We start from the raw sequence: 16,404 nt of genomic DNA on the forward strand, positions 1-16,404 counted from the left end.
CAGATGGGTGGGATTTAAATAGTAAAATTATTGTTATTGTTGTTATGGAATAGGGCGCCCCTGTTTTCATGAGAGAAATGTTGGCGGGTACGCATGCCTACGCTTCTAACCATTTGTCCTCACAATGCCCCTGTGCGGCAGGCTAGGTTGTGAGAGGATGACTTGGCCTCAAGTGACCTTCGTACCAGGATTTGAGCCCAGTCTTCTTGCCTGGTCAAGGCCTGACACACCACTCACTGGCTTTCCTTCTCTTTGCCACCCTCTGCTTTCCCTCCAACCAATACCTCCCACAATCTCTTGCACGCACAGAGAGACATGTGCATCAAGAGTCCTGCCCTCTCTGCCCACAACACTCCTTACTGAGTGACTTTTTTGCCCAGTCAGCTTGTCACGTTGCCCCCTGTCCCCACCTCACCCTGTAGGAGGAGACAGCTCAATCCACTCAGGACATTTTCTCCCCGTTATGCCAAAGTTTTGACATTCTGTCTCTGGGGCTGATTGAAAGTGCCTTTGAACCTGGCACTGTGTCTGTGTGAGAGAGAAGAAGGGAAGGAGGGAGGGCTGTTGGTCCTCCTGAAACCAGAGTGGGGTAGTGAGGGGAGGGGGAATGAGTGGGTGGAAAGATCTTTCTTTCCCAATGACTTCATCCATCAGACGCGTCGTTACTCAGATGTGCTGGCTCAGTGCAAACCTCTCCGGCCGCTGAATCCCATAATCCGTCCATCCATCACCAAATGCCTTTCTGAATCGCATCCCCTTGCTCGTAACTTGTCTTCGTCAGAGGCAGGACACCTAAGTTCGTTTCATTCTCCAGAAAGTTCCAGAAATTCTGCTGAGATTTCATGTCAGCATAGTGACATCGTAGGGACATATGAGATCATATACAGGGTCATGTACATTACAGAAATTAGTACCCCTGCAGCACATGAGATCATAACGGTAAGCGTTCTCATTATCCACATGGATGAGGCCACATGTCACAGCAGTCTTCTTCCGGCAACCATGTGTTTTCTCAAAAAAACCTTCCCATCTGAGATGAAGAGTGAACAAGAGAAAGGGGGGAGATTAAACCATGGGTAGGCAACCTAAGGCCCAGGGGCCGGATGTGGCCCAATTGCCTTCTCAATCTGGCCCGCGGACGGTGCGGGAATCAGCGTGTTTTTACATGAGTAGAATGTGTCCTTTTATTTAAAATGCATCTCTGTGTTATTTGTGGGGCCTGCCTGGTGTTTTCACATGAGTTGAATGTGTGCTTTTATTTAAAATGCATCTCTGGGTTATTTGTGGGGCATAGGAATTTGTTCATTTCCACCCCCCAAAAAAATATAGCCCGGCCCTTCACAAGGTCTGAGGGACAGTGGACCGACTGAAAAAGTTTGCTGACCCCTGGATTAAACATTTGCATTTTCCCTAGTAATCAACTGGATTTCACATAAAATGCTCAACCTCCTTCGAAATCACTACTTATCCTTGAAGTTAAACACATTCCCATTTTACAGATGATACAAGGGAAGTAAAATCCACTGCTGATCAAAGATTAGAATCTAGATCTCAGACTCTCCAAGTGTCCCCATTTTCCAGGGACAGTCCTGGATTTACAGAATCCATCCCAGATTGGAAGCACCAAATTAAATGGCAACAAACATTATTTCTATAGTGTCTCTCCAGCTCCCGTCTCAGAATAGTGTGTGTTTTGATCTTCCGTGCTAAATTAATGAAACGGCCCGTCGACAGCCACAAGTTGCTGCCAGGAAATGACAGGGTTAAAAGTGTATTAAAAATATTGTCACGTCACAAATTTGGTTTCCAGTAGCAAACGCACCCAGGGGGAAGGGAGGGGAGGTGTCCGGTATCAGAATGCTCCACCGGTGACTTTGCAAGACCGATATAGCTCTGAATGCCAACCCCTCTGGAATCGGCATTCAGGAAACCTATATAAATCACCCGCAGCAGGGACAATAGACTAGACCGAAGGGAGACTCCGAGAACTCATCCTAGTTCGAGCAGAAGCCCAGACACAACGATGCACGGAAAGACCGTGGTCCTTCGCAGCTCAGGGAACCTGGCCGCAGCCGAACTGAGCTGCCAGGTATCCGAGAGAGACACATCCCGGAAGGAATCCTTCAGTGCGGAATGGAAGGACCTCTCACTCACCGCTCGGCCTGAGGAAGGGTGAGTGTTGGGCTTGGGTCTGGTGGGGATGATAGGCTTGCTCCAAACTTATAATCCAGCCAGGCGGCTTTGTATTTGTTACAGAAGTCTACTGGCTGGGTCCTCCCAAGGAAGCCTAGATAAAGCCAAGTATTGGGAGAGGTTAAACATGCATTGCTCTTGGGGTGCCTGCCAGCTCTATGGCTCTATGATACAGTCAAGTCTTGGAGATGCCAGACATGTCAAAGAGGAAGTGCAGGGGGAGACAGCTCAGGCCCCAACAGTGTATAAAGTTAGGGGGCTTGTTTGCCCCAGTGTGCATGACATTGAGGCACATTAGACATTTTGTTACCCATTCACTCAGCTTGTAGAGATCCTTTCAGAGCTAATTTCCAGGCGCTGTTTGCTCCCCCCCCCCCCGCTCTGAATAATTTGGTGCCCTCAGCAAATGCGGCCACTGCATCGCTCACCGCTGACAACGAAAGCGGAGCCTCTGCTTTTAGCGATTGTGGTGGTTTGGTTTTGAGTGCTACATCTGTCCTCCGGTTAATCTGTCCCTTTCCTTTCTAACCCTTTGCAAGGATATCACACCCTTTGCAAGGAAATCAGGGGAGAAAGTATTTCGCCCGGTATGAAGCAGTCTAATCATATTTGCCAGGCTAGGGCTGGGATGGTAAGGCGTGTGGGGTTTTAAGGCTGGGAGAGGGGGGCTTTGAGGATGCACAGAATATCAGAAGGAGGTGTTGCTCAGCGCAGGATCTGTAACACCGGATGCAGCTGGGGCATCACTGTCAGATGGCTGCCTAGTCTCTGCTTGTCAACCTTTTCAACAAAGAAGAGCGTAGGAAACTAGGAAGCTGCGTTAAACTGAACCCATTGGGCCATCTAGTTTAGCAGTGTCTGCAGGGACATTTTAATCCGTCTCCTGTGGAAGTTTATTTCTTGGGGTCAAATCCCCAAAAAAGCTCAAGAACTTCAATCCTAAAAAAAGGTCAACAACTCTGGTTGGCCCTCACACATGCTCACTTCACCAAATCTGGCCCTCTTTGAAAAAAGTTTGTTGGGATTTCCTCATTCTTCCATCCTTGTCTTATCAAGACTCTTGCCGCTGGTGAGCTATGCAGAGTTGGCTAAATTTGACATACAAACTGAGGGACAAGGACAACTGTGACTTTAAGGAAGAATGGGAACTTTTTACAAATTATCTAAAAAGACAACAAAATGAACTGGACTCCTTGGCAGGTTTTGAATAAACATACACAAATTTATTGGCTGAGAACATGATAGATAGATAAGGTAAGGATATGTATAATTTTATAACATGCAGAGAATAATATGTGCAGAGAAATCAGAGAGAGGATGGGAGGGGGAGGGAAAAAGGAAAAAAATAATGTATGTGATTATATGGTTTGATAATTTGTTATGTTGAAATTGCTTAATGAAAAGTTTTTTTAAAAAAGAAAAAAAGAAAAAAGTTTGGGCACCCCTGCCTGAAGCCGAGCTGTGGGGTGAATCTATGATTAATTTCCCATTCCTTTTCTCCGCAGCTGGTCTCGGTTTGAAGCAGACAAACAGCGCAGAGAAACTTACCGCCAGCAACAGGAAGCCCGGGTCATAGTGCAGAGGTCTCCATGGGGCATCCTTCGCTTGGGTCTGCTGGGCGAACCTCTGACCTCCTACCACCTGCCCTACCAGAGGCCTTTGCCCTTGCCCATCTTCACACCGGCCAAGCTAAGCGCCAGGGAGCTCACCCCGACCCCCTCAGAGTCTGTGGAGTCCTTGCCGGCAGCCGGCGTGTGTCTCGACAAGAAATCTGTGGCCGAGATCACCAAAGAGCTGCCCCTCGTCATCCAGCCCACCTGCCCCGACTTCAAGAAAGGCCTGCCCCGCTCCTTGTCCCGTTCCATGTCTCAGGATGCCCAGAGAGGCTGAGTGTACGGGACCCTTCCCCAACGCAAGGACTTTCCTTCGGGAACTGGCTTGGATGCCTCGGGGGGGGTGGCCCCTCACATCTGTTGCTGCATGAGGACAATCCGAAGGGGCCCAGGCACATAGAAAAGTTTTGGTAGGATCGAAGCCACCTTGATGCCACTCCAACGGAGAACTCTTGGGGGTGGGGGCAAGGACTAGGACTATCTCTGTGTGTGAATGTATATATTAGATGTACAGCATCGCGCACTTCTGCCACCTGTGCTTTCCTTTCTGCACCGTGCATTGCGGTGGTGTTTATTTTATTTTATTTTTAAAAAGGACTACCTCCCCAGGGAGAGTTAGGGAGAGCCCCTGGATTAAAGGAGAGAGAAAAAGAAAACAATGAGAACATCATGCACAAAGCAGCTCATGGAGGTTCAGGGCCCTCCTCCCTGTGGTTTCACGTAGCTGGGTGAAACCTATTTGCAGATGGATGGTGATGGGAGCCCTGCTTCGTGAGCTTAGCAGGAGAGAATGAGGGCTCCTTGCGGAAAGAAGAGGAAGGTTGAAGGGTTAGCGGCAAGTGAGAGAGTATGGAAGACATTGGCGATGCTCCTGGTTCTGTTCCAGCCAATGTGGCCTGCGCAGGTGTTTGGTGGGTGGAGAGGAATCCGAATGTTGTACTTGAGGAACGGGGAGAGGTTAATGGGACTAAACAACTTCTGAGGTGGCGTTCTCTCACCCTCCTCCCCAGATAGACCTGACTTGGGGTACAGGGACTCAGTAAAAATTTCCCAATGCATATATAATGAGGAACATCTGCATCTTGCGGAGGTGAAGATGAGCCAAAGTTGAATTAAGGGGCTCATAGAGAAGGAAAGGAAGAGGGTTTAACCTGGGCAGAAGAGGTTCAAGAAACAGTTTACACCTCATGACTCCTCCCCATAGGGAATGATAAACTATAGACAAATCATTAAGAATTGTAGAGAAATCCACTGTGTATTTCTTGTCCTTTGCTTTACTTTTGAAGACAGTAAAAAATATTGATCATAGTGGAATGCTGTATGGTGATTTATTGTATTCTTATAAGATAAATAAAAATGAGGGGAATGACAGAAAAAATGTCTCCTTAATTTCAAAGACCTCCTTAATTTCAAAGACCTGCATTTTTATCAGGCTGCCCGGCCAAGTTGCTCATCTCTCTTTTTCACGCTCAAGGGATGTGCGCCCTTAAGAGGGACACAGACGTCCAACGGGTGCAAAGGAAAGGAAGCTGGTGTCCCAGCTATGAAGAAAGCCAAGTCGGCCACTGATTCTGTGCCACCTCACAAGCAGACGTCAGTCTCTCAGGTCACTTCATGCTGCAACACACCTTAGGAAGCAAAGCAAAACCAAGCAAACCTTACCTTGCTGCTTTCGGAAACAAAACATCAAATTGGCTGGCAGAGTTTGGTTCAGTCCAGCTTGCGTTGGTCAAGGAGCATGCAGCTGTTCACGCGACTTACATTGGGGAAAGAGGGAAAGTAACATGGCTTATTTACCCTTACAAATGAACATGGCTGGAACTTTGTGGTGGAAGGAGGAGCCCACAGGGACAAGAACTGCAGTAGGGAAACAGTGGGAAGGGGCAGGATTAAGCTGCTTCTGTGTCTCCATTTGGGATCTCTCCCTCCTGGAGCTGCTGCTACATGTGTATGAATGCAAAATCCTCCTTACTTGCCAGAGGTAAAACACCCTCAAAACGAGCACCCTTCCATCACAGTCAGCCCCACACCAGGATGTGTGAATGGAAGTCCCGCTTCAAACACACATACACACAGGTACTGCACAGGAGCATGGATCTCCCCAATTATTATGGGATGTATTCAACTAACAGCGTAGTATAGCCCCATGGGTATATGCTGAGTAAAAGTTAGGTAAACACAACCCACAGAGACACACACACAAAAGTGATTGCAAGTTGTCCTTTTAAGTCACAACATCTTTTTGCAGCTCCGTCCTGGATGTTGTTGAGATGTTGAATCAGCAAATATCCCCTCCCCTTCACCGAAATCTCCACCCAACTCCACAAATCCCCTGAGCTCCATTGTTGAAAATGTGCCTGAGCCAATTCATTAGCTAACAGTTTATAGCTAGCTGATTGCATATTCACAAAGATCAAAGCATGTAAACCCTTGTCGAAATCTGTGACTCCCCAAGGATATCCAGGACATATCCAGGGAGTAAATCTATGATTGAAGGCAGGCTTAGCATTGGAAGTCATGTGGAGTTTGAAAAGAAACGCCTCAGAATGCAGCCATTGAGTTCACTGGAAAGGCCCACGTCTGTCTCCAGCCTATGTGAAAATAACAGTGAGTTTTGCAACATCTTAAAAGACTTTAAAAATGGATTGTGGCATAAGGTTTTGTGGAGTCAAGTGGACAACTCTTTCTGCCACAATATATTTGCTAGTCTTAAAAGTGCCACAAGGGAAGGGCTGCTCAGTAGCAGAGCCTGTGATTTGTATCCTAAAGGCCACAGGTCCAAACCCTGGTGCCTGCAGACAGAGACGGAAAGACTTATTTAAAATTCTGGAGAGCTACTGCCAGTCATTGTGGACTATGGACTCAGCTACATTAGTCAAAAAACAGTGTTTTGAACGTGTTATAAACATGCAACACCATATGGTGCTGGAGAGCAAAAAATAAATAAAATATTTGCGATTTCCCATAGCGTTTTCTTCATTTGTTATAACAATTTAATTTCAAACTTACTTATAGCATGTTTTTTTTTCTTGTGTGAAGATCCACCCTAAGTTATACGAAAATTTGGGGTTGCTTTTTACAGCCCAAATCTCCCAAGGGACTCAGAGTCCCCTATGTCCATGATTGGTCAGAGAAGAATGGGTGGAGGCAGGAATCAGTAGAAAGAAGGAAGGGATATATTTATTTTTGTGTGGCAACGGAGTCCCACTACCTTTCATGATGGTGAGGAACCGGAACAAAAGTGTGTAACAACTTTTAAAGAGTTTAGAAATTGCCCAAGTCCTTAGCCAAAGACCACCCAAAAGCATCATAGAATCGTTACAGAAAGAGGTCTACAACAGAAATTTCAGCATGTGGCCTGTCTGCTGTCTGTCAAGATCCATGATAATGCTTGCCGAATGCATTACCCGAGCCAGACTGGACCATTCTTTTGAAATGGTAAATGCCCTAGTTTCTGAAACCATTGTCATAGACCTCTCCTATTCATACACAGGATTTGATGGATTTGTAGGTGAAAAGAAAAGGTTTTCCCAGGATATTTCCTTTTACTGCAGGGGAAATATTTGGCGTTACCAAGAGAGCCAAGATGACATTGGTATTGACCTATGTACTAAAATAAAGTGTCTATTTCTTCAGAGAATATTTCCTAATTTTGAAGGATGAAGGAATGGTTTGCTGTGGAATGTGTGTCCTTAAATATTTTTTTTAATAACACAACACAGATCAATGGCCTGACTTGGTATAAGGCAGCTTCGTCCTATATTTGTTTTTGTTTTCCTTAGGCTGCAGACCTCTTTGTTGCTTCTGCTGCCAAGGCAGCTACGCCTCTAGAAATTGAGCCCAACAGCATGAGATACCTTTGTAGGGGTTGCTGTCTGACAAGACCATGCCTTGGCATTGTGCTCTTAAGGAATGGCGTGAGCAGCGCGGAATGTGTTTATCTCCTTCGGAAGGGTGGATCACATTCGGGTTTGTCACATGTGTAAACATATCCCAGAATTCTGTTGGGGCTCTAATTGTTTTGCACGGTGCAAATAGCAGCCCCTACACACACACACACACACACACACACACACTGCAGGAATGCGGCAAGCAGCCTTGCTCCTGTAATTTTCACATGGCCAAAGAAGTCAAGGCAGCGGTGTCTGGTGCCCAACAAAAATGGTAGGCCATGCCAGTGCCTTTTTAAAAGAAAAACAGGTGCCTGTACTCACCATGAAGTTCTTACACTAAGTGCCACAATTTTAACATGGGGGGGGGGGAGAGGAGGTGCCAATACTACATAACCCCTGAGTACCCTCGGGGGGGGGGGAGCACTGGGGCAGTTGAGCAGTAGGCAGAGCCAGAGCAAACTCATTTTAGTTTTGTCCCCCTGCTGAGTTCTGCAACGGCAACTCTGAGACTAAGGAGGACGGTACTGGCAGGCAAGGAAGGCCACTCTCTGGGCATGTTGTGAGTAAGAAGGCAGGCAGGCAGGTGGGGGCTAGCTGAGGGCAGACTAAAGTTGGTTGGGCAGTGCCACATTTGTCATAAGAGTAGTGGGGGGTCATCTCAGTGGCTCATCTTGTCCAGCAACCTGTGTAGCAACAGCCTGAGGGAAGCACACAAACAGGACCTGAGCATACTCAGGGACGTGTAATGGCTCCTAACTTGGGACACGCAAATGGGGCAGAGGGAATGGAATGGTATCCTAGAAGAGGGCATGGCTGGCTGGCTGGCTGGAACACTGAAGAGGAACACTCCACAGTGCAATAGGACCTGAGCATACTCAGGGACATGTAATGGCTCCTAACTTGGGACACGCAAATGGGGCAGAGGGAATGGAATGGTATCCTAGAAGAGGGCATGGCTGGCTGGCTGGAACACTGAAGAGGAACACTCCACAGTGCAATAGGACCTGATCATACTCAGGGACATGTAATGGCTACCAACTTGGGATACACAAGTGGGGAAGACAGGAGGGAATGGTATCCTGGAAGAGGGCATGGCTGGCTGGCTGGCTGGCTGGAACACTGAAGAGGAACACAGCGCAACGTTTTGTTGTTGGTCCCACTTGTACTCAGATAATAACCATCCCACTCCATGCACAAGCTCCCCCCTTCCCTAGCAATCTCCGAAACCAAACTGTCTCTTACAAACAGTAACCAAAGTTAGGGCAGACCTTGGCGACTGACCCCAAAGATAGCCTGATATGTACAGGCTCGGGCTACCCTTTGCAGCCCAGCCTTCACATGTCTCTGCCCGTGAGGAGCCCAAGGTCACTAGGATGACGGGCATAACGGGGCAGGCCTGGTAATCTGGCCCCTTGGGGATGTGGGCGAGACCCTGCGGTGGGAGGAGGAAGGGATGGGACAGCTAATCCAAGCCTTTGGGCCAGGTTCGTGATGCCAGAGCAGGGCCAGGGCATTTGGCAATGGTACAAGGTATGGAGTGGGCCGGGAGGGACTTATATAACCCAAAACCAACAAGGCTGCCAAATCCTTCTAGCAATTCTACTGGGAAGACAGTGTGATTCGGCAGGCTCAGAGCCAGGATTCCTGAATACTATTTATATATATGGGGGAGGGGGGCACTGCTGAAGGGTTAGAGCAAAAGAGATGCTTTCAGCTAGGACACTGGGGGGTCAGGACCCACTGCTGTGCCACGGTCTGGTCTAAGGTGAAGCCCAACAGCAGCAACAGCGTCTGAAAGGGCTGAAGACCACCAAGCTCCTACAGCTGCAAAAAAGGAACAGAGAGCAGCAAGTAGCGTTTCCTTTCCCAGTTTTCCCAGTCTTAAATCCCATTTTCCACATCCGTTAGCAATGTTTTAAAAAGGCCTCGTGAAAATTCATTAGCATTTTAATGAGAATTTCCCCTGGTACGCACAGCTTTGCACGCAAATTTGCCTAACCTACACAGTACTGTCAAGCAATTCCCCTTCGTACAACGCAGTTTGTATGTTCTTTTCACTATCATATGCATTTATATGCACACTTTATCCCAGCTTGTGTGTGTCTTTTTGGTGCATATTTCTTAGCTGGAAAGCTGCATTGCAAAATTCAGAGAAGTGTGAATTTCAGAAGACTGCTGCGTTTCGGTTTGTGTGTTGCATACCGTCCAACATTCCTCTGATGAAAGTAGGGATGTCCTGTATAATAATAATAATAATAATAATAATAATAATAATAATAATACCCCACCCCAGCCACTCTGGACAGCTTCCAACATATATAAAAACATTAAACACTAAAAAAAAAATGTATACAGGGCTGCCTTCAGATGTCTCCTGAAGGTTGTATAGTCACTTATCTCCTTGGCTCGGGGGTTGCATAACTCCATACCCTCCAACATTTATCCAGTGAAAATAGGGACATCCTAAGGAAAAGCGGTGCATTCTGGGATCATATCAGAAACTGGAACAGCTTCTGTAAATCTGGGACTATCCCTGGAAAAAAGGGACACATGGAGGGTCTGGTGGTATTGTTTTGAAAAATGCAAACTGGGAATCTTGCCTTTGAAAGAGGACCTGCAGATGAGAGCACACACCTGTGGTCTGAAATGGAGCAGTTGAGGCCGTTTGTTTATCCCCCCCCCATAAACAAATAACCTACAGGCCATCATGACAGACATTTTGGTCACTAATCAATAATACACCTCATCAGGGTTTGCCCCCCTCCTCCACCACCAACCACCCCATTAACTGTTGACCTCTAATAGCTGGAGCAGAGCCTTCCCTTCTCCCAAGCACACGTTCTTATCAGCTTACCCTGATTTAAAAGCATTCTTGTACTTCTGTATTTGGAAAGATGCTCCCCCCTCTCTCTCTCTCGCCTTGGTCTTTAAATGGGTTTGTGCTTTAAAAATAGAATAAGGACTTGGCAGGGGACTATCAGTGTGTCCTTTTCTGGATGGAGAGGCAAGCTGTATTTTGTTTATTTGGGTGGCAGGTGAGTCGGGAGAGCGAGAGCGGTTGTCTCCAAAGGCCATGAAATAAACCATAAAAAGATAATCCTGGCAGATTAGCACATACACAACCAAGCGCACAACCTTCTAGGTGGTAACTGCCTGCTCTGTGTGCTGTTCCTCTCCCCCCCCCCCTATTTTCTTTTTAAAGCATTCCCCTCCACGTGGGACCACTTCCTAACATAACAGCACAAACCTCTCCAACGTGACCAAAGGTCAGAGCATCCAGCACGTGGAAAGTGGTGTGGATGGCAGAGGAAACAAGAGACTTCTGGTCTGGGTGAAGCAGTCCTGCTGATTCCTCTGAAACTCAGCCTGCAGGTTGCAGCCCATTTTCCCTCATCAACCCAAAGGGTTGCGGGGGGAGAAAGTTACAAACTGCAGCAAAATGAACTAACATGTATCACCCTCTTGTCCAAGGATCTCATTTATTAAAAGGTAAAGGGACCTCTGACAGTTAAGTCCAGCCGCGAACGACTCTGGGGTTGCGGCGCTCCTCTCGCTTTACAGGCCGAGGGAGCAGCCATTTGTCCGCTCCGCAGACAGTTTTTCCAGGACATGTGGCCAGCATGACTAAGCCGCTTCTGGCGCAACGGAACACTGACACCAGAGCAGCACACGGAAACTCCGTTTACTTTCCCGCAGGAGCGGTACCTATTTATCTACTTGCACTTTGATGTGCTTTTGAATTGCTAGGTTGGCAGGAGCTGGGACCGAGCAAAGGGAGCTGACCCCATCGCGGGGATTCGAACAGCTGACCTTTTAATCGGCAAGCCCAAGGCTCAGTGGCTTAGACCACAGCGCCACCTGCATCCTTCTCGTTTACAGTGGTACCTCAGGTTACATACGCTTCAGGTTACATACACTTCAGGTTACAGACTCAGCTAACTCAGAAATATTACCTCAGGTTAAGAACTTTGCTTCAGGATGAGAACAGAAATTGTGCAGCGGTAGTGCAGCAGCAGCAGGAGGCCCCATTAGCTAAAGTGGTGCTTCAGGTTAAGAACAGTTTCAGGTTAAGAACGGACCTCCGGAACGAATTAAGTACTTAACCCGTGGTACCACTGTATTAGGTATGGGGAATATTAACTATGAATAAGATATTCAGCTAAGATAGGGTTGCTGTATTTCAAAAAGTAAAAACCAGGACCCCCCAAAGTTGACTTGCCTAAGATCCAGGACAAAGTGCCACTTTGGGGAGATTCCTCCCAGACTTCAATTCCACCTTTGAAATCCCAGTAATGTCCCCCTAGTTAAGATAAGACGGGAGGTGCAAGGGTACAGTCAATCCCACATTTAATGATGGTTTAATAGGAAAAGAATGGCAGCCAGTGCTGCCAAAACTCATGGTTGTCTTGCACCAGTAATGTGGGGAGACAGGGTGGATAACTTTTTAACACTGTACATTTATATTCTAGTTTTCTTCTTCTATAGAACCCAAAGTGGTATCAGTGTGTTTTTCCAGGCATGTCGTTCTCAGGCAAACACCCATCCAAGGCACAGATCTGCTTAGCTTCAGCAAGGTGGCAACCTTCTGTGCCTTCAGCCCATACCATGGGAACAGCTGCAGGAGGCTGGTGTGTGTGTGTGTGACACAGCATAACTCTCCCTGCCTCCCACTGCCCATTAACTCACCTCCTCTCCCAACTTTGGGAGAGGAGAATACTCTCAGAGGAATTTGCAAGAGGAAATTGGTGGGGTGGGATTAAATACGTTTTCCTCCAAGGGGGATGCAGATTTGCCATGCCCCAGTAAAAGCAGGATTAGGAATGGGCATAAAGGTATTGCTCTGCTCCCGGGTGCCATGCACTTGTCAGCCTACTATGCCATGTTTTAGACGGCCTGCTATGCTGCAGGTGGTGAAGCTCATTTTGTAAAGTATGTAAAGTATGAGGACAATGTTACAGGAGAACTACAGAGATTGGGAAGGGGAGGGTATCTTTAACAACAACACCACATACAGCTTTTAAAACCAATGCAGAATCAGGCCCATGGCCCTTGTAGTCCAGAACAGTAGTCCTGTTCTCACAGTGGCCAGCCAGATGCCAGTTTTTATGTTGCATTCTGGTACACTGCTTCCATTTTTAAAGTATTGAGGTTATGAAGTGCTTTTCTCTCCCATTACATATTTTCCTAAGGATGTCGTCATGCTGCAGTCTGTGTGGCCACCAGCAGGTGCTGCTGTGAACTGCAGCGTGGTGAAAAAATGGGCTCTGCTGGGCCATTGCAACAGCATCAGAGGAAAGGAGGGAACTGGAGGCCAGTGAGGAGGAAAACAGGTGGCCCAAGTCTGCAAGCAGAAGTTTGGCGAGATGTAAAGGATAAGGATAAGGGTGGCTTTGGCAGAGATGGGGCGGGTGGTGAGCAAAGCGAGCAGGGGCATTTTTTATTGTTGTTGTTATTTTTTACTTGTTTGATTTATATGACGTCCTTTATCAAAAGATCCTGAGGTGGTATACAACATTAAAAACACATTACAGAACATCAAAGATAATAACATAGTAAAAAGCATACTGATGGACAGCCTAATAATGAAATAATCACCATCGTAACAGTCCTCTCCCCCACACTGTTAGAGGCCATAGGTTATTTAATAGCCATAGGCCTGGGTAAAGAGGAATGTTTTTGCCCGGTGCTGTAAGAAATGTAAAGATGGTGCCAGGTGAACCTTTTTGTGGAGAGCATTCCGCAATCGGGGCAACAGCACAGAAAAGGTGGTATGAAATGGGTAATCTATGGTGTGCATTTTTGTGTTTTTAAATTGTAAACAGCCCTGTGATCCTCAGATGAAAGGCAGTATAGAAAATATAGCAATAATAATAATAATGATGTTATTTATGTAGATCTGTACAGGATAGCAAAATATCAGACTTCCACTTTTAATAATAATAGCAATAAGATAAACACAGCAGAGCAGACCTATTCTCTCTCAACAGTATTTTGGCCGACAGACCTTCTCCCATCCAAGTACAGTGGTACCTCGGGTTAAGAACTTAATTCGTTCCGGAGGTCCGTTCTTAACCGGAAACTGTCCTTAACCTGAAGCACCACTTTAGCTAATGAGGCCTCCTGCTGCCACTACGCCGCTGCCGCATGATTTCTGTTCTCATCCTGAAGCAAAGTTCTTAACCCGAGGTACTATTTCTGGGTTAGCAGAGTCTGTAACCTGAAGTGTCTGTAACCTGAAGCGTCTGTAACCCGAGGTACCACTGTACTAAGCAGAGAGGTCCTTGTTTTGCTTCTGAGATCAGACAATTTGGGAGAGTTCAGGATGGCCTGGCAGTAGGGGGGCTGACAGATCTTCGTAGACAAACCCACAAACTCTCCAGGCCAAGCAGAAACTGAGGCTGCATCTGCTTTCCCTTCCAGCATCCATTTGGGAAAAACATTGCTTGCCCATTGCAGATAGCATACAGAGCGGCTCACGTTGAACAGACCCAACGTGCAAGGGGGAGGGGGAGGCAGCTGTAGACTGGGCTGAGTGAAGCATCAATGTGCGGCTTACCAGCACACTTGTGGCCCAGGGGGACTATAACTTGGCTTGCTGTTCCTACAAGGCCCCTAGCCAAAAAAACAGAGGAGTAGCTATTTGTTTTCCCATAGTGAGGATCATAATATGCTGACCTTTGCTCAGGGCCAAGAAGGGAGTGAGACTGTTAAGGCTTAGGCAGTTGGGAAAAACAAACAAAAAACACACACTTATTGCCATTTTGTTATTTACACAAAGATTTATACCTTGCTTTCCCCACTACAAAAAACAAAAGAGTTGCTCAAGGCGGCTTATAAAATATAAAAGGCATACCAAAAAACAACAATCCATCAGTAAAAACACAAATGCAGCACAGAGCAAGAAAACAATAAACCCAGGCTGACGAATTAAATTAAACTGAGCCGCAGCAGAACCAAAAGCCACTGGGAAAAGAAAGCTTTTATTGGTTGGTAGAACACAGAGAAGTCTTGGGGCAAGGAGTTCCACATGCAAAGGATCACCAGCTGTGCCTCAGAAGGCAATGGGCCAGCAGGAAAGAGAGGTTTTAGCCCTTCCCACTTGCCTTTTGTGGGGAGGGGGGGGTCAAAGAAGAGCACGTTGCCATCCCTTCCGACTGCGCCCTACCAAATCGGACTGAGTTTCCATCTAGCTCCCCGCAGGATGCTCTAAGTCGATACTCCAAGCCCTTCATCATTTTACAGCGTGATCCTATGCAAATCTGCTCAGAAGTAAGTCCCTCTGAGGCCAATGAAACTTACTCTGAGGTGGGTATGTTGGATTGCAGGTTTAGTTGAACATTACACAGTTGTGTTCTTTTAAAAAGCATACTATCTAGCTCTATGATATGGGTAGATGATATTCCAAAAGTGGCTGCACCAACATATTCATATAAAGGTATTGTGTGACTTGACCCTGGATAGCTCAGTTGGTAGAGGATGAGATTCTTAAGCTCAGAGTGGTGGGTTTGAGCCCCATGTTGGCAGAAAAATTCCTGCTTTTGCAGGGGGCTGGACTTGATGACCTTCGTGGTACCCCTTGGAACTTGACAGTTCAGTGGTTCTGTTTTCAATCTCTTCAATGCAAAACCAGGGTGCAACAGTTAACGTGGGCATCTGTACATAAAGGCAGGGGTATCCCTTCCCAGAGGCCTGAGATTCCTGCGAAAGGTGTAAAACCACAGAAACCTTGACAAGGAAGAACAAAATCATCACAAGGAAAGTTGTTAAATGAGCTGGAGGCTGGGGGTGGGGTGGGGGAGAAGACTCATTAATTACCTAGCAGTTCTCAGCTGTCAGAAAGGATAGTGACAGGAAGAGATATATGTGTTTGCATGTCTCTGCCAAGAGGGACAAGTAGAGCAGTTTCCAACATTTCTTGCCAACCTCTAGGCTGGATGCTTGAAACCTGCGATCCAGACTCCAGGAAAAGGCCGCCCTGGGTCCATCGCATGCTTGGGATATTGTGGGGAAGGAGAAGAAAGGGAGAAATTTCCCCAGCCGGGCCTTTTGTTTCCCGCAAATGGAGACTCTGCTATTTAGAAACAGGAGCCAGGGGGATTAGCAACAGGGACAGCAGCAATCCCTGTCACCAGGCTCCAGGCGGCTTGTATATCAGGGACAGGTTGTACACAGAGAGATTGGAGAGAAGAGGGTGATGAAAGGAGAACAGGTGGCCTGGAAGCACACACAAAAATGGACAGGGAAAAGGACCCTTCTTGTAGAAAGGACAGGGGGAAAAAAAACATTTTATAGGCAGGCATGGCCAATGGGCAACATTTATGTATGCAGTTTGCCATGGACATCCACAGGATTATTTTTTTGGCAGGTGTGGTAGAGAAAGCAAATACTCTAGGGCTGTTGTTGTTGTTTAGTCGTGTTGGACTCTTCGTAACCCCATGGACCAGACCACGCCAGGCACTCCTGTTACCCACTGCCTCCCGCAGTTTGGTCAAACTCACGTTAGTAGCTTCTATAACACTGCCCAACCATCTCGTCCTCTGTCATCCCCTTCTCCTTGTGCCCTCCATCTTTCCCAGCTTCCCAGGGAGTCTTTTCTTCTCATGAGGCTGCCATATTTCAAAAAGTGAAAATCCAAACTTGCCTAAGCTTTCTTTCTTTTCCTTTTTTTCTTTTTGCAAAATCTCAATAAAATAAAATTGAAGCTT

The 16,404-nt window shown here is 46.9% G+C and overlaps 1 protein-coding gene across 1 annotated transcript; it reads left to right on the top strand.

Annotated features, from left to right (window-relative positions):
* Positions 1–1,837: 1,837 nt before the first annotated feature.
* TCAP (titin-cap) lies at positions 1,838–5,184 on the top strand. Its single transcript, XM_083408812.1, has 2 exons — positions 1,838–2,172; positions 3,699–5,184. Exons 1-2 carry the CDS (start codon positions 2,024–2,026, stop codon positions 4,081–4,083), a joined length of 534 nt encoding a protein of 177 aa, XP_083264938.1. The 5' UTR covers positions 1,838–2,023; the 3' UTR covers positions 4,084–5,184.
* Positions 5,185–16,404: the final 11,220 nt, after the last annotated feature.

This window comes from Podarcis tiliguerta (assembly GCF_965153285.1).
Source record: "Podarcis tiliguerta genome assembly, chromosome: 13".
Classification (NCBI taxonomy): Eukaryota; Metazoa; Chordata; class Lepidosauria; order Squamata; family Lacertidae; genus Podarcis; species Podarcis tiliguerta.

Excerpts from the sequence above, each read along its gene's own strand:
- TCAP (XM_083408812.1), top strand. The coding sequence starts at position 2,024 with ATGCACGGAAAGACCGTGGTCCTTCGCAGCTCAGGGAACCTGGCCGCA. Across the intron at positions 2,173-3,698 it reads ACCGCTCGGCCTGAGGAAGG|CTGGTCTCGGTTTGAAGCAG; the intron begins GTGAGTGTTGGG and ends TTTTCTCCGCAG.